Here is a 21,176-nt window from a genome sequence, read left to right as displayed (position 1 = left end):
CCGTTTACAGTAAACACTGTTCGGTTTTGGTCACTCGTATTTTGCCCCTCCCCGCCCCGCCGGCCCACGCCCGCCCGCCCGCCGGACATCTTCTCTCCTTGCTGGTCAGCTGGCGCCCGCGTCGACTCCCGCGGTCCCGGCCGGCAGTCGCCCCGCCAGCCCACGCCCGATCGCCGGCCGACTCCTGGTGCCGCCGGCCGACGCTCTCTCGCCGGCCGCCGGCCAACTCCCCTCCCCGCCAGTCGACGCCCGCGACTTCCCGACCCCCGCCCTGCTAGCCGAGGCACGTCGGCCGGCTGACACGCTGCCAACGTCGACGCTCCACCCAGGCCGACGCCGACGTCGACGCTCCCGTTCCACGCACACAGGGGTATTTCGGTCCTACAAACAAACTCTATTTTCAGTCCCACTTCCGTTAAGCTCTGTGTGGTATCGTTGAAAAGCTAAAAAATTTTATGGTATTTTTTTTTACCTTATGGCTCAAATTTTTTCTTAGATTTAAACCTATCCAATCCGCGAGAATAGAAAAAGAGAAGAGAGAGAAAGAATGAATCTGTTGCTTCTCCCTCTCCCTTTCTCTTCTCTCCCACCTCAATATATTCCCGGAAGCCCACACCTTCCTCTCAATTTCCCCCATTCTCCACACCACACCCGTCCCGTCTTCGTCTACCCGCCACTTCTCCGCCTCTCGGCTTTGCATCTGCTCTTTGTTCTTTGCCTTTCTTGGCCCGCCCGCGAGCTAGCTGCTGCAAAGGCGCAGGTGTCTGCAGCTGCAACAGAAGGAGGAGGAGGGAAAAAAGACCGTATTTTTATGGTAAACGAATCATCTCTCTCTTCCTCTGGTTTTTGTTTGGTTTGTGTTATGTAGGAGTACGACATGTCTTTCCTATTTGTGTACTGATTCTTGATCCGTGTTGTGCGCAGGTCCGCCAAGGAGGGGGCCTTCTGAGGGGGTAAAGATTTGGTCTTTTTCGTAGGATTGGGGGTTCAGGGATGGGGGGAGAGGAGGGGCTGCGTCAACTGGCCAAATTCCCATCGCTCTGAACTTGATGGATGCATCTGTAAGGATAAGGATGGTTTGCGCGGGTATTTCTCGTTTGTTTGTTTGTTTGTTTTGTTGCTGTCCTTTCTCATCATGCGTGTTGTTTGGGGTGCGTAGGTGAACGCCAAGAAGGTTAGTTTCTGTGGGAGCACTGGTCATAGCCGCTGCGGTGAAGTTCATCGAACTGCCTGGCCCTGTCGTATGCGGGATCACTCCTTGAACAGAAGCAACCCCTTCTTACTTCAGGTTGTTGCTATCGGCTCTGTTGCCTTGCCTGCTCCCTAATTTCGTGATTTCTCTTTTGTGATGGTGCCCTCGATTGATTTGGTGGTGGGGGGAGGAAGAGATTTTTGATAGTAGATCTCGTTGAATTTTATGTTATGTGGATTCTGGGTTGTGGTCTTCTCATTTTTCAAGAACTCCACGAACTGTGCCTACCGTGCCTGGTTGCTTATGAAAAGAAAATTTGGACAAGTATAAAATGATGCCGTCTATATTTAATAATTAAGTAGAGTTGTACAATTAAGCTCATATTGTGGTTGTGGACTTGTGGTCATGTAAACATTGAGGCATAGTAGCAGTTGTAAATGTCAAACTACTGGGGCTTCTCTTTGATTCCTTCCCTGCTTATACTTCGGATGGAGGGATAGTCAAACTAAGGACTAGTAGTACTCTGCTCAGGGTCAGTTGACAGAAGCCAATTAATTAAACTAATATTTCTATAATCAATTCGATCCCCTGGGCCAATCCGAGGACGCATACAGAAAGGTTGTTGTGGTTGCAAAAAAGGTTGTTTCAATTTACGAAAAGTTTCCTTGGATTTACATGCTCACATTGTACTTAGATATGCATTGTGTTAAAACTGCAGGTCTGGTTTGCGTTTCCATTTAAGTATAAAAGGTTCTGTAATTGGCATGGGCTTTAAGTAGCATTTGAACCTTCCAAGCAAAGTTTGACAGCAATATACGCTATAATTGGTGTTATACTTCTGTCGAAAAAGATGGTGGATGAAGAATTGTTTGATAAGAGCTCCAATGATCACAGCATCAGTTCTGAGGAAGAAGACATGCTTGTCAGGAGTTATAGCAATCTCAACGTCAGCTTTGGATATCATCGTAATTCTTATCAGAGGTTTTCTCTAGACACTGATGAGTATGACATCTCTCCCAAAAAGAGGCTTGAAACTAATTCCATGATGGCATCACAAAATGGATCCTTTACTTGTTTGTCCGGCGCTGCAATTAGTGCCAATTTCACACTGGCCAATACAAACATTTGCAATGGTCTTATTGGGGAAGAAATTTTACCAGAACTAGACTCTCCAAACTCTTTTAGAAAAATTGTTTCTTCCCCATCAATGTCAAGATTGGACTTGTTATCCACCTCAGGCAGCCCTGGATCGACTGGGAGCTCTATATTTGAAATCAGTAAAAATATCTGGAGGTCCAGTGCCCCAACTACTGTGTCATCCAATTTTGTGACAAGTACAGAGATAAAAATGGCTGGTGGAGCTGCTGGAGAAGATAGAGTCCAAGCCGTGTGCTCTGAGAAGAATGGATGGTTGATTTGTGGCATTTATGATGGATTTAATGGACGAGATGCAGCTGACTTTTTGGCAGTAACTCTATACGATAATATAGTATATTACCTATATTTGTTAGAGTGCCGGATTAAACAAGAGAATGGTCTTTATGGCTCATCAGAGGGCTCTCTTAATGGTGTTAAAAGTGAGTTAACACTGGCCATGAGATTTGCAGAAAATGAAGATGTGAAGTTTTCTGAAACATTTCGAGCTGGTGTGCTCAAGTGCCTCACTACTGCTGTTGAGCAAGCTGAAAATGACTTTTTATGTATGGTTGAACAAGAGATGGACGATAGGCCAGATTTAGTATCAGTTGGGTCTTGTGTTCTGGTTGTGCTTCTACATGGAACAGATTTGTGCATCTTAAATCTTGGGGATAGTAGAGCAGTACTTGCTTCAATGCCATCATTAGGAATGGATAAATTGAAGGCTGTTCAATTGACTGAGATCCACTCACTTGAAAATCCATTGGAGTACCAAAAACTTTTAGCTGCTCATCCTAATGAACCATCAGTTGTGATGGGTAACAAAATAAAGGGGAAGCTGAAGGTTACTCGTGCTTTTGGAGTTGGCTATCTAAAACAGGTAACATATTGTACTTTGGTTTGTGAACAAGGTGCACCAATCCATCACCGTTATGATATTTTAACCTGCATGCTTTCATGTCAATTTGCAGAAAAAGTTAAATGATGCACTCATGGGAATTCTCCGAGTTCGTAACTTGTGCAGCCCACCTTACGTGTACACAAATCCACACACAGTTAGTCACAAAGTTACAGAGGACGATTTATTTGTTGTGCTTGGCAGTGATGGCTTATTTGATTTCTTCAGCAATGACGAAGTTGTTCAGTTGGTTTATCAATTTATGCATGATAATCCAATTGGCGATCCTGCAAAGTATCTCATTGAGCAACTTTTACTTAAAGCAGCGAAAGAAGCAGGTATCCTCCCAAATATATTGTTTATCCTATACTTTGATATACTAAAAAAATATACAAGTGTTAGCATTAAGACACTCTTGCCCTGAAATGCATATTCCATATTATACATAGCCTTAGCTTTGATTGTGTAAGCTCTAAAGTTATGTCGTAGATGCAGGGACAGTTAAGAGCAAATTCAATAGTATAGCCAACTACTGGCTCTAATTCATCTATAGCCAATCTAATAGCCAACTCATACAATAATTACCTACAAAACATCAATACGTGGTTCCACATGTTATACACACATTTTGTCTTGGAACACGCTGTGCAGCTGGCTACAAATTAGTAGTCCACCTCTCTTCTCACTCCCTCTTATCTCTTTAAAATATACTTATAGTTGGCTTTTAGCCTGCTATTGTACCTGCACTAATAGCACCTGCACTAATATCTCTGGAAGAAAGTACATTTTTAATGATTTTTATATTTTATGTAATTAGCATACTTTTGCACGCTTTCAGAGCTATATTGAAATCAGGGACTTAAACTAACTCTTCAACTTTTGTTCTTCCTTTGTTATTCCAGCTTTAACAGCTGAAGAATTAATGAGGATACCTGTTGGGAGTAGGAGAAAGTACCATGATGATGTTACCGTCATTGTTATCATCCTTGGAAATGCTCAAAGGACAATGACAGCGTCAACTTCGCTATGAAGATGCAGATTTCATGGAACAATCTATCAGCTGGTAAAAAAAAGTTTTGTGGTTGCTCGCATGTGTGTTTTAGGAATACCGTGTGATAGTTAATAAACGAAATGATGTGTGTACATATCCTTTTGGAGTTTTGGGAGTGACCAATCCTTTTGTTAAGTCAAAAGGTGGACGGCAAATTTGTTTGTCATAATTTTGCACATGACTTGTACACTGATGCTCTTCTGTGGCATTACAATCAAAAGAGCAGAATGGGATAGTCATAAGCTTTCATTAGCTAATGGTGTTGAAAATTTTCATATATATATATATATATATATAATCAGTGTTGGTAATCTTCAAGTATGACCGTATGAGCCATGGTCTGTTTCATTGAACTGAAAAATGTGGATGGGATCCATGCAAAGGCCACTCCCAGCACATGGACTTCTTAAAGTATCATTGGCTACCAATCTGAAGGAGATTACCCTCATCTTTTTGACCTTAAATTGAGTTGATTTTGGAACCATTTAAACCGGGGTTTATTTTTTAGACTTGGTTTTTAGATTGCTAAGAATACCTATATAAAATTTTTATTTATAAATTATTTTTCATTTGTACATATGTATTTTGGTTTTTTTCCATAAAACATCCAGACAGGATGATGAATCTTGGTCACATCAAATACACCAAAATTCACACACCTCTAGTATCATTTTTGTGGTTCCTGATCCAATCGATTCCATGTCGCTGCAAGCAAGCAGCTACTTGTTTTTCTTTGCAACAATAGCGACCCGGCAGCCAAGGTCCAACCTGGAGCACACCGTTGTCCTGTTCATCTACTCATGTACACCACGAATCCTTCAGTTTTGACACATCACTCATGACGGCGATGTCTTAATTATAGCTTAAAATACCTTTCACAGGAGCAACAGACAGAGAAACAGAAAGAATTCTATAACACAAAAGACCAAGGAATAGCCATAGGAATTGGCATTATGAAGTTTGAAGAAACCAGCCATTCGTGCTTACATAAAACCTTTTTGAGCCTGAACAGTTTGGCCATGCCATTATGCAGGCATTTCTTTCTTTTGTGCAGCGTTGTGGACTTCACACTTGGCATAGACTAATAGCAGCTGCTCCGCCTTGTAAAAATGGCTAAAAGTTTGATCTTTCGGGATTAAAAAAGGATAAGGTTAAAGCGACTGATGATGGCGACCTCCATCTTTCTTTGGGACCCAAATCGCCCTATAAACATATGCAGCTTCTTCAGTAGTTCAGTGTAACTGTCTCTTCTTCCTCCGAATTTGGGTTTAACTTGCCATTAGTCCACTGCTCCTCCAGCTTTTGGAAGTAGTTTGGATTAGTTTCGCTTAGAGTTTGGGAGAAGGAATACGAGATGGACGTGTTCATCCACGAGGACTACGTGAACAGACGCAACGAGGTGAGGAGGGAGCAGCGGAGGAAGCAGATGCAGCTGCTGCAGGTGGAGCAGGCGCTGGCCGAACACGGCGTGTCCCGGCCGGCGCCGGCGCCCCGGGAGAGCCGGAGGGTGCCGGCTCAGTGCCTGACACCGACCGGTGGGCCGTCGATCACCGTCAGGTCTCCGGCTGCAAGCTCTACGGCCGCGGCGGCGGCGGAGGAGGAGGATGCCTCGTTGGATCACCGTTTTTCTGACTGCCTTGAGCCGTACTAGGCGACCGGGGTGCAATGTGTCAATGTTGCATGTGCAAGTGAATAAAGATGGAATTTTTATGGTAAAAACTCGGTATCTACCGTAGATTCGCTGCTCGTGTTGGAATGAAAAATGGTAATCAGACAGAGTTGACATATGATGCCTTAATGAGTTAATGGTTGTGAGTTGTGACTATTTTTTTATCTTCTACGGTGGTTATAGCGTGAATACGTGATGCTGTTTTTGTGTCACACGGTCTAAATCATGAGTTCTCGCAAATAACACAAGTGTAACATTGGTAAAGTCACTATTTATACATAGATACTGATCCTTTATAGTACTGCACCACACAAACTCACTAATATATTGGTAAACTCACTAATATATTGGATGAGATCATGTCAGTGGTTGCCGTGACATGAACAATAATACAAAGAATTCCTACCGCTACGCACTTTGCCATCCTGGTATTTAGATGTTTCCCGATCTCTATGTTATTATTACTGAAATAGTATTTTTTTTAGCTATTTCTATATTCGTATGGATGCTAATGAATCTGAACATATCTATACTATTTAAAAACAATAGTGATGATAATGAGTCCGCCAATATCACGATCAATGACATGTTGGTCCATGAGATACGGGAGTGCTCTCCAAAACCAACTCCCTATTTGTTTGAACTTTGAACAGAAAAAGTGTTAAAAGACAGGGTCGATTCTATTTGATATGTGAACTTTTGTCATCTTTAATTCAAGTAACATTTAAGGCTCTTAGCCAATTATTAAGAAAATTCATTGCAACGCACAGAATTTCGCTAGTATATAAAATATATGCATTGATCTATGAGTGAATATAGGTTGAGTCAAAATATCTTATAATATAAAATAGGAGAGTATATATAATTGAAATGGAGTAGTAGATGGTAATGAACTCCTTTCTCTTACATTCTTGAACTGAATGTGATGTTAATGGCACGCGATTATGCAACGGGCCAAGAACACAGTATGATCAGTTAACAAAGTTAAGAAGATTATACGCTCCTTCCCATTGTCCTCGACTTGAAGCGTGAATTTCTAATAAATCTTAAAAACAACTGTGCTCATCGCCAAAAAAGAACCGTGCTACACATAGTATGTTTGATTGAGTATTTTTCATTTCATTACATTTGTATTCAGGCTGCGTTCGGCTCCCCATTTCCTAACGAAAAATTTTTGTAGAAAAATTGTTTTAAATAACCATATTAATCTATTTTATATTTTTATAATTAATAATCGGATAACTAACACCCGTTTTTACTCCGCCGAACGCGACCTCAGTGGTGCTCGTTGTTCAGAAGAGCACTGAGCACATTCAATTGACAAGTTACCAAGTTCACTCACACTTAAACAAAAGAGTAAAAACACAAAACTGATCTAAGGAAATTCATATAACACAATATCTACGGGCACTTAGAATACAAAGCCGATCTAAGAAACTTTTACCATCCATGTTCAGCATATGGTGTCAACCTGAAAACGGGGTTAGGTCCAGAGTATCAGCGATGGTTCCACCTTACAACAGCTCCAGCAGAACAATGATTTGGTAACGCATTTCCTAGTAAGCAATGGAACGCATTGGCCGTTTGCCATCAATGCCTTCTCTGATTGGAGGGAACAACTACTACATTCTTATTCATATACTGTACAGTGTTTGGACTTAATTGTAACCATTGAATGTATGATCTAAGACTGCAAGAAAACACTGAGATATCACTTAATAAGGATCCGCAGGTTTGGAAATCTTCCACCTGTGCAAGGAAGACTCCCAGCTCACACTCTTACTTTCGTCGCGGCTTCCTTAATTTGCTCAATTGTGAAGACACCAAAGAAGCTGTCATCTATGACTCCATTGATCACAGCATAGGCAACATCATCCACACTCACTGGGGGTGCAAGGAGTAGGTCAGAAGCTGGCAAAGAACTCAACGGTTTTGTGAAATTTTCAACAGAGGAAAGTAGTTTTTCTAATGGCTGTCCTACAACATCGAGTGGTATCTCAAAGCCATCAACTTTCCTTTTACCATAAATGAAACCAGGCCTCAATACAACACCTGATTAAAAAAAATGTTGATTAGATACATGACAAATATGTAAAAGTGAGATTGTTTGTCATAAATGTAGTCTAACCTGAGGTTGGGTATTTGGAGAGCACTTCAGATTCAGCCTTTCTCTTACCAGTGAAGTAACCCGAGTTAAGAAGAAAGGATGGAAGATTGTAATCATGAACAGAAATTAAAATGAATTTGGGGATGCCTGCGGAAGAATATACAAAAGAAGATACATTACCTTCTTTATTTTTTTTAGCTGTTTCAATAAAAAGAAAAGGAAAGGACTGGTTAACAAGACAGTGGGCACAGTTCTACAAAGGATAAGTCCCACCTGTGGGAGGTAATTAATCTGTCCTAGTAAAAGTGGGCACAGTTCTACAAATTTCCTATCAACATGTCATTTATTTCACAACATGCGCCTGGCTAAATACCTTCAGGTTTCAGGGTTACAATTTTATATAGTTTAAACTATGATAAAATCAAAATATATGTTGGCTTACAGTAGCTAGAAACTTGGTAAATTGCAAAACTAAGTACATGTAGGAGCTTATAACTATCAACTGCGCTCTAGATTCCCATGATGATAGTACCAACATACTACAGTAGAGTATTTCATTTTGATTTATTGACACCTCGTAGACTAACATATTACAGGGATTTGTCTAGTGTGATACTTCTGCGAACATTTGAGAGAATATTTTGAGTTAAAATCCATTTGGTGCCATATGCATCATAAATTCATATATCACAGTAACAGTATGCAACCCCTTCAGTCAATTTTTACAGGGCATATTTTCTGATTTGGCCAATGCATAGATTAAGAAATTTGTGAGATTGAGAAATTATGTAAGAGAATGACTAATGTCCATTAAGTTCTTTCCAAAGATAAGACAGTCTTTTATGTGGAAGAAGAGAATAGCAACAAAATACAACAGATTACAATTTGCAAATAGTTGCAATACAACAAAGCCTTACAAAATTTAAAGGAAGGAGTATCTTTCAATGCAACTGCTCGAAGAAACTTAGGTTAAGAATGGAACTGCATAATATGCACCTGAGGTCATATATATACCATACTTACCAAATTCTTTTGCAGCATCTACTGCTGTTACATTTGCCTCACCATTTATCCTTTTCATCTGTTCTTCATTACCAAACCCACCAAGAGTAGACACAACAGCAGTAGCACCGACCAACACTTCATCCCATCTTGCATAGAAAACATCTCCTATAACATAGTAAGATAAGATGCTTAAACGAGCAGCAGCGAAAGAAACTCAGCATACAAATCACACTCTCGGGAATCCAACATAGTCATGCGACTAAGCCAGAGGAACAAGATGGCAAGGTGGAATTACTGAGGACTTAAATCAAGTTCATTCTCTGTGAGCATAACGTTAAAGCCAATGAGCATGGCCAAAACAAAGAGGCAAGATAAGTGCTTAGGTGTAGAGTTATTTCCAAACAAACAATGTTTCAGGACTCAGCAACAAGTAGAAATAAATACAGTACAAGCATCATCAGCCAACAAAGAGCAATTATCTACAGCATCAGAAATTTTTATGTATCCAAAATTGTACAAAGTTAAATGGAATGGCTTCAACATAAAGTTTGTAAAGTACTACCATAGATTGTGTTATATATAATGTACATATTTCTGTACATGTATTATCTCTGGATAAAATCTGATGACTGTCATTCTCCCTGTAAATTTTTGGGCTATAAGCTACCTAATAAATCCATCATTTGCAGATTGAACCATCATAACATGAAGCATAACTCCATTTTCGATCAACAATAAAACAAGACTAGGCTAAGAGAGTGAACTTATGTTAGATGAATCTCGTAGCCAAGAAGGTTTCCATAACTAAGCATACCTGCTAGCCAAGTAACTTGATCAACCCATGGATCAGAGTAAGATGGTCTTCCTGACCTGTCATGAACGCACACACAGTAAAGCAAATGTGATAGAAATCATAAAATGCAGATTTGGTACTCAGATATGGTATATTAACATTTTTTTTTCTCAGATTCCCACCATTTTCTCAAAGCTTCATCTAGCCCCCTTGATGAATGTATTTGTACTCTCAATTAAAAAAAAAACGTAAGCCATGAATTATCATCAATTCATCATGTACTGAACTTTGGTTTCCGCTGCGTACAGAGAATTCAGGAGTGTACACTGCGCAACTTACTCGAGCAGTCATGCAAGACCTTAATAAAGTGATTAACATTGTGGGACCAGGTTGTTTGACCCAATTTACCAAAACAATCAAGTCAAATAGAGAAATGGACCAAGAAAGATAAACTGAAAGCTATTGAAAAGATGTAGGAACTTGATAAAAAATTGCATTTCTCAATATTAACTTGACGTACACAACATATAGTGTTGTGTTTCAAGGAATCAATGTACAAGAGAAAACTTGCTACCTGCTAAGGCTCACAACCTCAATGCCCTTAGAGACAGCAGCTTTGCAAATAGCAGAGCCAACAAATCCACTCCCTCCCAACACCACAATCTGCAAACATCGAGAAACACTTCAGGATATTGGGTGGCAAAACGGCATTACCTCACAGAGGCCGAATCATATGGAACTGCTGCTCAAATTCTTGCCTTCTCGGTTTTTACATCGGCAACGACATCAATTGGAGTGGAGGAGTAGTCCTCTCTAATATCAGACGCAGCAAAATTGCGCCTGGTGAGCAGCCTGCGGCATCAAGAGAAACCCGCGTCACGCTAAATTCCAAGCCGAAATCCCCATCCGTTGCACGCAAATTTCGCAGCAAGCCAGTGAACGAGGAAGGCAGAGTGGGGTTTACCTGGAGAATGGGGCTGCAGAGGCGCTGGACGGAGCCACGCGGAGCGCCGGAGAGGCTACGGCCGGAGCGCACCGGCGAGGCGGCAGGGACGGGCTCGCCGGCGCCGGCGCCGGCGGCCGGACGAGCAGCGGCGAGGGGGACATGTCACTCGGTCTGCCGAGGGAACCCAAACGGGTGGGTGGAGGTGCTCCCGCGAGCGCTCCTCCTGCTCTATTCCGGCGGCGACGGCGACGGCGTTGCTGCGTCGGGAGCGGCGGATTCGTGTCTCGTCTCGCCTCGCCTCGCGTGGGCGGTTTTGTGGCTTGGAGCCCTGGCCCCTCTCGCTGCCACGTCGCGTTCCCGAATTTCATGTGGCTGTCGCGTGTGGCCTCTGGTGTGGCGTGAGGCTTGACACGGTGGATTTTATATTGTTTTTATTTTTATTATTGAGCAGGAGCTCCAGACGATGCATCGACACCGTCCAGATCTGTTTGGACGGCCGTGATTCTTCTATGTGATAAAACGTAAACTCAACTGAACGCTGTAAAGTTGAAGTATAGATGTATTTCAATGCAAGAAAGAATGACAACAAATGTACAGTGTACAGTGCACTCTGTAAATCTAATTCTAACAAATGACAGTGGAATCAATCAGCTTCAATGAGAAAGAATCATGGTTTTAGGCGGATTTCGTCAGATTGTGCGGCTACCTGCTCTTGAGAGTTTGAGATGCAATGGCAAGAACTTTTCTTGTTCTCTGAGCAGCCAATCAGACACTTCACAGAGAAGTGCTGGAGCGTATTTGTTTGTGATGTTACTAACTCCACTTATGCACTCTTCTTGTCAGGCAAATTCTCCTATCGACCATAAGTATGCATCTCCTGCGTAAACCTCCAGAAACACTTCAACTTCAGTGGTCATTCTGGTCCATTTCCTGGCTTTGTGAAGAATCTACTTGCTCCCATAACGTCTCCGCGTAGATCTTCTCCTCTTCCTTCTCTTCAGGAGAGCAATCAGATAGCTCAATCAAATGCTCATCATCATTGTCTTCATTAGGTAAATCCTCGTCGGTATCCTCCGACAAGTCTACTAAATCGTTACTTTGCAGAATACTAGCTTCAGCCATGGCCTCTCGCATGGCCAACGATGTCGCAGGCCTATCACCTGGCTTATATTGCGGTGGAGGGACGACAAATGGCAGCGCAATGTCATTGATCTCACGCCTCCTTCCACTGGTCTGCTTTGACATGCTCGATGGTGGAACAATGAGGATGATGCCAAGCTCATAGTTGCAAATGTGTAGCCTTGGACCAGAAGAAACTGCCCTGACTTCACTAGGATTTGCTTTGGGTGGAGGGAGTATATGCCCCCAGGCTGCTGGACTGAAATTGTGAGACCCACAGTAAGTCCAACCAAATGAGTGTCTGCCTAGACGAGATCTAAAACGTCTCTGGGCAACCTGCAATGATTTAAACTGGTGTCACTAAAAAAATGATACAGAACTTAACCAATGATACTCCCCAAAATATGTATCATAATACCTTGACATGCATAGGATGTCCTATCCTGTGATATGGATGTGGGATTGCATCACGAAATATACCAGTAGATCTCAATCTTTGCCATGTTCTCTGCCAAAAGGAAAGAGTTACTCCCACTGCAATACTAAATGTATACCATGAATTAGCAATATGCTTAGTATTGCTCCTCTAAATAGACCGATATGGTTGCTTATTCCGATTTGCATAATTTCTTTAAGTCACTGAACTAAACCATGCAAGGATAGTATGCAGCTTTAGACCAAAAACGAAGACTTGGGTTACAGCCTTACAAGCACGTCAAGTATAATGCACATACAATATGAACTCTCTTATTGGTAAATTGTGCAAATAATAATTTGAAAGAAGAAGAATCTACCTCGGGAAGAGAAAACAAATGCCTGGACAATTGAATTCCACAAGCACCATTTTTCACTCTGTCAATTGTTGGAAACAGCAAATTGATAGATGGCTTCTTTAGCTCATGGTTTGTTGTCCAGCAACCCCACTAGGAAAACCAATGATAATTGGTAAAAGTTATGTCCTTGCAGAATTGATTTTTTTTTAAAAAAAGGACAGGGATTTATTTGGAATAGAGTATGCTTCAATAAACAGTCAAAAATTACCTCTGGATCAGACTCTTCAGACTCCAAATCCGGGTTGGATCGTTTACCAGCTGCTGAAGCAAAGCTTGCAATGAACTGTGGATTAATTGAAGTCCCAATAGATGAAGCACCTACAAATATTTTAAATCTGAAGAGAGAATCCCTGAATAAGATAATTGATTCCAGCCAACAAAAAAATGCTTTACTCACTGTAGAAAAAATCAGTCTCAAGTGTTTCAGGCCATTTGAAATGTGACAACACCTGTTTGATCCAATGGAGATTACAGCTCAGAAACTTGGTTAATGCAAGTAAATAGAACAGGTGGTATGGATTATCTCACATTAAAGCTAGCAATTATGAATTTGCATTATTCCGATCACCTTCAAACTACTGCCAGTGGTCATGTTTTTCTCAAAAGAACTAATTCACCAAATAATATGGAATAGTACAATCATCTAACAGAAATCTAATTCAGTTGATGCATAACACACTTTATCAAATCAAGGTCATATATGGGCATATGGCCCATATAAAATTGCAAACCTCTTCTAATCGCCAGAGTCCAAGGGACCGCTTTAAGGATGCTAGTAATGAGCACAACAAAGGAAGATGCTCATCCTGGATCAGTCCTGAAATTTGAGAAAACTCTGCACCCTGAATTTTATGAGACAGTAAGACATGCATGGAAAATTTCACAATAATTCCCCAACTTATGAAAAGTTACCCACAAGATTTTTTTATATACCTTTGATACATGGAGAAGCAACTGCACTTTTGTATTAGTTACTCCATATGCAGCTTCCAGGGCTTCTTTGGGGTAGATAAATCCAGAAAATTTGAAGAACCCCAAGTCACTGAGGGGAGATACCCACTTTGCAACCTCTCTAGGCAGGAAACCAAGATGGACTGAATCTGTTTCAGGCATTGGACATGGCTATTACTTAAAATAAAAGAAAATTCCAAGTATGTGTTTGCCACATGAACCATGGAACGCATAGTATTTTGAGGTAAGTTTGTTTGGCAAAAAATGTGCAGGCACAGACGTACCTTCCTCGGTAAATTTATCCAGATCAGCAACAAGGACACTCACAGCATTAGCATCTGCAGGTATATTTGTATTCCTCTTCAAAATCACTTCGGTAGTTCCATGCATGTTGACATGGCATTTACTAAGAAGCACAGACAAGGCTTTCAGTTTAGAACCAGCATCAGATGGCATGTGAAACCGGTGGGATAGACCAACTACAGATGTTTGGACAAAACCAAGAAACACTCTATGTGCCAATTTTGTACGTAATATCTGTTTTCTCTGCATAAATAATGGACAGTGGTTAGTTAGATAATAGGAATGGATTAAAACTAGAAAGAACAGGAGCAATATCTAGTTCCTAGATTAGGAATACAGCCCACTTAGGCCTAGCATATCTGCCTAATAATCTTAGTTAAGTCGCTAACTGAAATGGCTTCAATAAAGTAAACTACAAACAATATTTGTGAAAATAAGACTTACTGAAAGGCAATAATTGGACTCCAGGTAGTGAGGCCTGTGTGCATATATCCCTGGAACTGAAGCAATGAGGTATCCAGCAGCTCCTTCAAAATTGTACTTGGCTATCTCATTTATCCAATATGATTGGCTAGGAACTTCATTGACAAGGAATGCTATGAATGAAACTAACTGAGAAGCAAAATCTGATTTTGGTTCCTCGGCTTTACTAAAAAGAGCTGAATAATCTGGGGATGACCTACAAGGGAAATCTTGCCACCACACTGTGTTTGTTATGAGATACCACTGCACCAAGCATAATTTACTTTCACTAAGTGAGTATGGCAGTGGAAATCACCACAAATAGCACAAACCATTTCAATGAATGCAGTAAGATAACGACCTGTCTAGGTACTAAGTTAGCTGAAGTGACAACAATACGCATGCTGTCTTTCCTCTGTAGCACTAAGAGCTTCGGATGGTGGCATGCCACTCCTTGCTTCTTTCTATCTTTTCCAAATGCTATCTCTTCAGGGAATTGGGGATAACTTGAGGACAAAATTAACATTAGCATCAGTGCTTCGCAGAAGCGTGAGATATAAGAGGAGAAAGCAACTGAACAAAACACAAGTTTGCTACTCACACTAATAGTAGGTTAGGATAGCTTCCGAAAGGGGTTGCTGTTCTACTTTCCTGGCTCGCACTCCAGCACCTCTCCTTGTTGTGGCATGCTATTGTCACCGGCAGGTTCTGTGGAACCTTGCAGTAATCCAGAAACCTTAGGCCATACACAAATTAGTATTACCATCAACAATTCAACCATATCTCTCTCAATGTTGCAAGCAAGGGAAAATATAGGAACAGAGAGAAAGGACACACCATGAAACATCCGAGGTGAATGTTGCGATAAATACTCGCTCCAAACTGTCCACAGGATGGAGAAGCTGTGGAAGTGTCACTCCACTCTGTTTCTCCACTCTTGTGGCAGGCCCAAAACCAGTGAGGCGATTCAGGAAGAATGTGCTCCCATCTGAGTAGCAACCCTCATTGTACTGCTGCTCTGTGTTCCCATTGCTGCAGTCTTTCTGCTCCGTATTGCCATTGCTGCACCCTTTGGTTCCTTGAATGGACTCATCAATGCCTTCTTTTGCAATTGCTGCATCAGTGCATTGCTCCAATTTCCCCTGGTCAAGATTACAGTGTTCTAGCGGCAAATTCTCCTCGGCAATGGGATTAATTGGAGTATTCAGGGGCAAGAAATCATCTTCCCTCGCCCTTTTCACCGGAACATCCTCGCTGCAAGTCTCTGCACAGTTCGAATCCCTCAAGAAGGAAAGAGGATCATGGCTCTCCGATATCGCCCTCAGCCGCTTCAGGAGCGACTCGGCCCGCAGCACAAGAACCTCCCCGCAGGGCTCCGCCGCCACGAACTCCGGCCCTTCGCAGGAGACGAATTTCTCCACCGAGAATCCATACCTGGCGCCACGTCGAAGAAGAGAAACCTCGTCGCCGACGGCCAGATCGACCGGGCACCTACCACGGAGGAGGGGCCGGCCGTTGACGCGCACGGCGTCGTCGCTGGAGAAACAGTGCGTGAGACGGACGACGCAGCCCGATGTGCTGAGGACAGGGTCGCGCCGGAGCCGGCGCCGGCTGTGATGGCGGCCTGGGGAGGCGAGGAGGCGCAGGCGGGGCCCGCGGCGGCGGGAGAAGGATAGGGAGTAGAGGCGGTCGGAGCGGAGGAGGAGGAGGACAGGCGCACCGGCGGCGTGGAGGCGGAGGTGGAAGTAGCCCAGGCCGCCGGAGGTGGAGGGTTGGTCGCGGTGTCTCTCCGGTGGCGGTTCCGCCTCCATGGGAAGGGGAGAGGAGAGGAGAGGATACCGAGGGCGGGAATTGAATCCTCAATTTATGCAAGTTCCCGCCATTTATATGTCATACAGGTACTTCAAAAGTTTCTTCTTTTCTTCTCCCCAAAAGCCAGCAATGAATAAAATTTAAGGGATTTGATTGTACAAACAGCTAACGTCGCGTTAAATTTGAGAGAAATACAGGGAGTTGTGTGCAAGAATGCCAGTTGAATCTGCGTCTTCTGAGGGAAGGAAGCGATCTGCTCCTCCTTCCCTTGGAAGATTGCCAGGTCCAGTGAATGCCGACCACCTGCAGATGACGAAACTCTGCAAAAGCACTCAAATATATGGCAAAGGCACGTGCAATAGGTTAAAAAGGAAAAAAGACACAAGAAAGCTTTATAAAAAGGCATATTCTTATTCCTAAATGCGCATTGGCATTACGTATTCACATTACAGTTTACATATTTACATATCTGCTGTGTGCTGCGATAAATTGCAGTGGGATGATCTACAAGCACCTTAGCAAAGCATATAGTACTACTATGGTGTACTTCAATATACTATAAGTACAGTTCAGGCTGTGAAGGAATAACAGCATGTTTGGTATATCGTGTTCAAAAGAAAGAAGCTACTGGAGTAGTAGTATGTTGGTATATCTACTTATGCCAAACAGCATATTTATCACCACAGGCCGCCAGCTTCCACTCTGGTCCGCTTGGGCACCAGGAGCCGTCCCCAATCTTCATGCACAGCTTATCGTCAACGATTGCAGAGTACAGGTCTGATCTGGCCTCCAAGATTTTGACCGCCGAACGGCTGTGTATGTCTTGGAATTTCCTAATCTCCATCTGGGTACAAAACATTTGAAATTCAGAGCCGGCAGTTACCAAAGATAACATTTGGGCACTAAAGATTCAGCACAATACCAGTTTTGCAATTCCGCCATGGAAGGAATCACCTTTGTCATAGAAATGGTCATAGAACACCATGGGGATACCAGGATGAGTAAGTATATAAGCATATCCCTGAGAGACCATATGTTATGAATATTAATGAGGGCAAAATGCCTGATTGTAAGTTTGTAACCAGCATTAATAATAAACTGAATTAAAAGCAGTTTTTTTATTGGGTCATAGGCTGCGTTCGGTAGGAGGGTGGAGGTGAGTTAGTTATCCAGCGCGGAAAACGTAACAATAGATTAATACATGATTAATTAATTAGTAAAAAATAAAAAATAGATTAATATGTTTTTTTAAACAACTTTCCTATAGAAATTTTTTGCAAAAAATACACCGTTTAGTAGTTCGGGAAATGTGCGCGCGGAAAACAAGGGGTATAAGAACTTATCCCTGCTTGCCCAACGCAGCCATAGTTATCATTGTAATGGTAAGTAGTTTTTGAAAGTCAATCGCACAGTAAACACGACAAAAATAAAGCAATCGAAATCCTTACACCATACCTCCATGATATGATCAGATGGGAATGGCCAATGACCCTGCAATCATGAGTTATTTAATTAGTTTGTTTGCAAACAAATATTAGCACGTTTAAGCTTACCTTGAGCACGTAAGGAAGATAAAGTGCTATACCTGAGTGGATCCTGTGTCATGGTTTTCAATAAATGTGACTGATCTTGAAGGCCACCAGCCCATCGCACCAGGTGGTTTTCCTTCAGGGTCACGCAAACGCCACAGTTCACCTTTGACAGCTTCCTGAAAATAACACTAGACTGGTCAAACTAAACACTAAAGAGTAAAGATATTTACGCCTAGAAAGGAGTCAAGATATTTATCTGTTTCACTAATCACTAGCACAATGATCTATTTCTAACCTGGAGAATACCCTTTGTTGTAAAATCAAATGCAGCACAAAGTCCTCCAGTGCTATCCATCCAATTGATAATTCTCTGCCGATGGTTATCTGCTAAAAAGAAAAAAGAAATATTCAGTCTATGCAATATATAGATACATATACATATATACACACGCGCGCGTACACACACACACACATACCCCATTTCCATCACAGTAAAGCAAGGAGCAATTTGAATAGTTGAGGCAACTGTTTCAAAATTTGTATATGGTGTAAACCATAATCTTTCTACACAGAGCGAGTCTAATGAAATCACCATGCATTTACAATAGTAAGTAATCCCTTGTTTCATCTCCAAAATAGCACAGGAAGTAGAGAACAATGAAAGAGGAGAACCATGACAGTGGTTAATTCAAAATCAAGAGAATTTCAATTACACAGAGTATCGTAAACTACAGAAAAACAGTATTTCAATATTCACAGTTATCAATCAAAGGATATACTTTAGAGAACTTAGGCCAGATATCACAACACTATGACATAAACAATCAGTAGCAATGCCATTACGATTCCCATACCCTGATTGTAGTTCAGACGGTAATCTGGGGGGCTATATTCACAGCTATCCCAGTATTCCCCCACTGCAAAAAGAGGCTTTGATTGCTCAATGTATTCTTTCACAAACTTTGCTGCATAACTGCACAAAACAGAAAGCTGTGACTGATTAGCATGCGAACAAAGCAAATTGGAGGTCCCTTTTCACAGATGATGTTAACATATGGAGTTGACTATTTACCCTTTCGTGAAATCAAAGCGAAAATCTTGAAAACCAATGTTTTCCCGAAGCCAGATCAACCAGTCAATAATATCCTTCCGTACAAATGGCTGGGTATGGTCTATGTTAGGAACCCCATCAAAATTATCGCCGGTACTTTTGTTTCCCTTGTAATAAGTTTGTCAAGAAATTGAGTTTAGTTTAGTATCAAAACGTAACTATTAAGATAGTACGCAAGTATAACGCTGGGACAAATATGGTTACATTGCACAAAAACAAGTCAATGTGATTACCTTTCCACCAGAACAACATGTAACAGCACGTTCATCCCATGATAATGGGATACCATCATAACGATTATACATCCCATTGGATCCTTGAGTAGTCCCAACTCGATGGTTAATAACAACATCTGCCATAGCCCTTACATTGTTTTCATTCATTTTTCGAAGCAATGCTTTTAGGTCATGGAGGGAACCATAACAAGAGTCAAGGCAGTACAGGTTCTGCGGCAAATAGCCTGTCAGGAAACACATCAGATATTCAGAACCCTTATTTCTGTAACTGGTCAAGTGATACGATGTATTGTTGACTAGCTTGCCTTCTGGAGATAATGATTGTGTTGGTGGAGGCAGCCATGCTGATGTAAACCCTGATTTTGCTAGGTCAACAACTTTGTCCTCTAAATAGCTCCACCAGTTGTGCTTATGGGATTCCCAGTTAAAAGCCTGACAGAGTAACAAAAAATAACACCATATGTAAGAAAACAAATAACAGCCATTTGTTGGATTAGAGAAGGCATTAATCTGGTGGCCATTGATTAAGTAAACAAGACAGAAGGTAAATGGGCTGTATCAAGCTGCACATGGATTATGAGATGTAACTACACATAAAAAAACAAATCACGTTGCCTTGTGGAGCACACATATGGCAATTCCACTATCCAAAATTCAAAATGAAGAAAGCTATTTACAGAAGGTGGGCGCACAAAATGAATTGTGTGCGTGTTTGATCTTCCACTAATTCAGTAGCATTTCATTTCTGCATATCAACTCTAACAAATTTGATTCATAGCATGAAAGCAATATATGTGCCTAGACAGATTTTCACCTGGAATAGGATTTCCCTTCCATTCTTAATAATTTCACCTGCCAAAAAAATATGCCACGCCACATTAGGCAACCACATTTCTATCCAAAATTCAAATGATCGACCAAATAACCGAAAGAGTAAGGTGCAGCTCAAGACGCGGGGAATTAGGCAACTGAAGACCGGTAGAGAAAGATGTGAGCTCTGCCTATTTACCATTACGAGCGGCCTGCTCTTCAAATTTATCATCCGAAACCTGCACCATTTGTGATTTCAGGGAAATCAGAACAAGCTCTCACCCCACCAAAAATCAAGAACAACACGCAATCTCAGGAAACCACTCCTCCGCACTCACCATCTGGCCCATTCAAGACCACAAGACAACGAACCCGACGCACGACGCGAGCAGCGAAAGCCCTAGCAACATGCTACATAAGTAGCGGAGCAGCCGGCCGCGCGAGGGCACGCGGAGCGAGGCGAAGGCAAGGGGCGGCGCGGCGAGGGGGGCCCTGCCAGACCAGTGGGCGCGCCCCCGGCATTCGCCCCCACCACACAAACCAGACACCCGCCCACGCGAGGCGGCGAAGGGAGAAAGAAAAAGGCGGGGAGTCTCGCCCACGCCGATCGGATAGGGTTCCGGCTACCCGCTACCCACCCCCCTCTCTCCCTATGCGGGGCCACCGCCGGTGATGGCTGGTGGGATTCCGGCGAATCGGTGGCGATTGGAGGTCGGCTGATCTGTGGGCTTGGGAGAGGAGGAAGGAAGGAATCGAATTGCTTTAGCTTCTCCACCTATCGCAGTTGTCCATGGCGATTCGGGAATTTGTTCTCTCGATGACGACGAGACAAAAAAAAAAGGGCAAATGGGCCGTGAGAGTACGGGCCAGATGCCAGACCATGGCCTAGTTACATTTGAGTTCTAAATGGGTCTTAGGAAGCCCATTAATTTGGTCTGGCCTTTCACCACTAGACGCTTGTGGTCTTCCTTTGCTCCTTGATGTGTCTCCTCACTGTTTTCCTTCTATCATTTATTCATTTGTGTTCGAGAGTACTAATAACAGGCAAAGTAATAATACTGCATGCGAGGAAGGGAGAGGTAGGACGAACAACGGTGTTTTCAAGTAGTTCACCCTCAGACTCAAAATAATTTCACAATTTTGTGTAGACTATACTGATGAAGTTATTTTGGGACGGAGGAAATAGTAATTAAAGATATACAAGAGCTA

General features: G+C 42.3%; 3 protein-coding genes across 4 annotated transcripts; 1 reads left to right on the top strand and 2 right to left on the bottom strand.

Moving 5' to 3' along the window:
• Positions 1–540: 540 nt before the first annotated feature.
• Positions 541–4,530, top strand: LOC102719481 (probable protein phosphatase 2C 39). Of its 2 annotated transcripts, none has more exons than XM_006652179.3 (6): positions 541–814; positions 925–1,061; positions 1,160–1,288; positions 1,911–3,209; positions 3,301–3,565; positions 4,130–4,530. In XM_006652179.3, the coding sequence occupies exons 4-6, from the start codon at positions 2,043–2,045 to the stop codon at positions 4,255–4,257; spliced, it is 1,560 nt and encodes a 519-aa protein (XP_006652242.1). In that variant the 5' UTR covers positions 541–814; positions 925–1,061; positions 1,160–1,288; positions 1,911–2,042; the 3' UTR covers positions 4,258–4,530. The 2 variants fall into 2 exon arrangements, with proteins under 2 accessions (XP_006652242.1, XP_015692103.1); XM_015836617.2 differs by having other exon boundaries at positions 925–1,086.
• Positions 4,531–7,530: 3,000 nt separating this feature from the next.
• LOC102702654 (uncharacterized protein At1g32220, chloroplastic) lies at positions 7,531–11,128 on the bottom strand. The gene is made up of 7 exons (XM_006653297.3): positions 10,817–11,128; positions 10,611–10,704; positions 10,427–10,515; positions 9,874–9,929; positions 9,078–9,224; positions 8,076–8,201; positions 7,531–7,999 (listed from the first exon to the last, which is right to left on the bottom strand). Exons 1-7 carry the CDS (start codon positions 10,957–10,959, stop codon positions 7,719–7,721), a joined length of 936 nt encoding a protein of 311 aa, XP_006653360.2. The 5' UTR covers positions 10,960–11,128; the 3' UTR covers positions 7,531–7,718.
• Positions 11,129–11,340: 212 nt separating this feature from the next.
• On the bottom strand, positions 11,341–20,771 carry LOC102702373. Its single transcript, XM_006653296.3, has 24 exons — positions 20,306–20,771; positions 20,167–20,206; positions 19,972–20,009; positions 19,463–19,589; positions 19,155–19,381; positions 18,883–19,028; positions 18,665–18,783; positions 18,106–18,194; positions 17,864–17,986; positions 17,734–17,769; positions 17,201–17,299; positions 16,935–17,122; positions 15,304–16,002; positions 15,068–15,202; positions 14,828–14,972; positions 14,449–14,730; positions 13,986–14,247; positions 13,684–13,850; positions 13,482–13,592; positions 13,148–13,199; positions 12,959–13,068; positions 12,712–12,840; positions 12,336–12,425; positions 11,341–12,253 (listed from the first exon to the last, which is right to left on the bottom strand). Exons 1-24 carry the CDS (start codon positions 20,315–20,317, stop codon positions 11,705–11,707), a joined length of 3,975 nt encoding a protein of 1,324 aa, XP_006653359.2. The 5' UTR covers positions 20,318–20,771; the 3' UTR covers positions 11,341–11,704.
• Between the last annotated feature and the right edge of the window lie 405 nt (positions 20,772–21,176).

The sequence above is a fragment of the Oryza brachyantha genome, chromosome 4, assembly GCF_000231095.2.
Source record: "Oryza brachyantha chromosome 4, ObraRS2, whole genome shotgun sequence".
In the NCBI taxonomy this organism is placed as follows: domain Eukaryota; kingdom Viridiplantae; phylum Streptophyta; class Magnoliopsida; order Poales; family Poaceae; genus Oryza; species Oryza brachyantha.
This window is presented reverse-complemented; position numbering and strand designations above follow the sequence as displayed.

Coding starts and splice junctions, on each gene's coding strand:
- LOC102719481 (XM_006652179.3), top strand. CDS start 2,043: ATGGTGGATGAAGAATTGTTTGATAAGAGCTCCAATGATCACAGCATC. Junction 3,210..3,300: donor GAGTTGGCTATCTAAAACAG/GTAACATATTGT, acceptor GTCAATTTGCAG/AAAAAGTTAAATGATGCACT. Junction 3,566..4,129: donor TAAAGCAGCGAAAGAAGCAG/GTATCCTCCCAA, acceptor TTGTTATTCCAG/CTTTAACAGCTGAAGAATTA.
- LOC102702654 (XM_006653297.3), bottom strand. CDS start 10,959: ATGTCCCCCTCGCCGCTGCTCGTCCGGCCGCCGGCGCCGGCGCCGGCG. Junction 10,705..10,816: donor TCTGCAGCCCCATTCTCCAG/GTAAACCCCACT, acceptor TTGATGCCGCAG/GCTGCTCACCAGGCGCAATT. Junction 9,225..9,873: donor TCAAGTTACTTGGCTAGCAG/GTATGCTTAGTT, acceptor ACTATGTTATAG/GAGATGTTTTCTATGCAAGA.
- LOC102702373 (XM_006653296.3), bottom strand. Junction 19,590..19,971: donor GAAGGGAAATCCTATTCCAG/GTGAAAATCTGT, acceptor TTACTCTGTCAG/GCTTTTAACTGGGAATCCCA. Junction 14,731..14,827: donor CTAACTTAGTACCTAGACAG/GTCGTTATCTTA, acceptor TGCTTGGTGCAG/TGGTATCTCATAACAAACAC.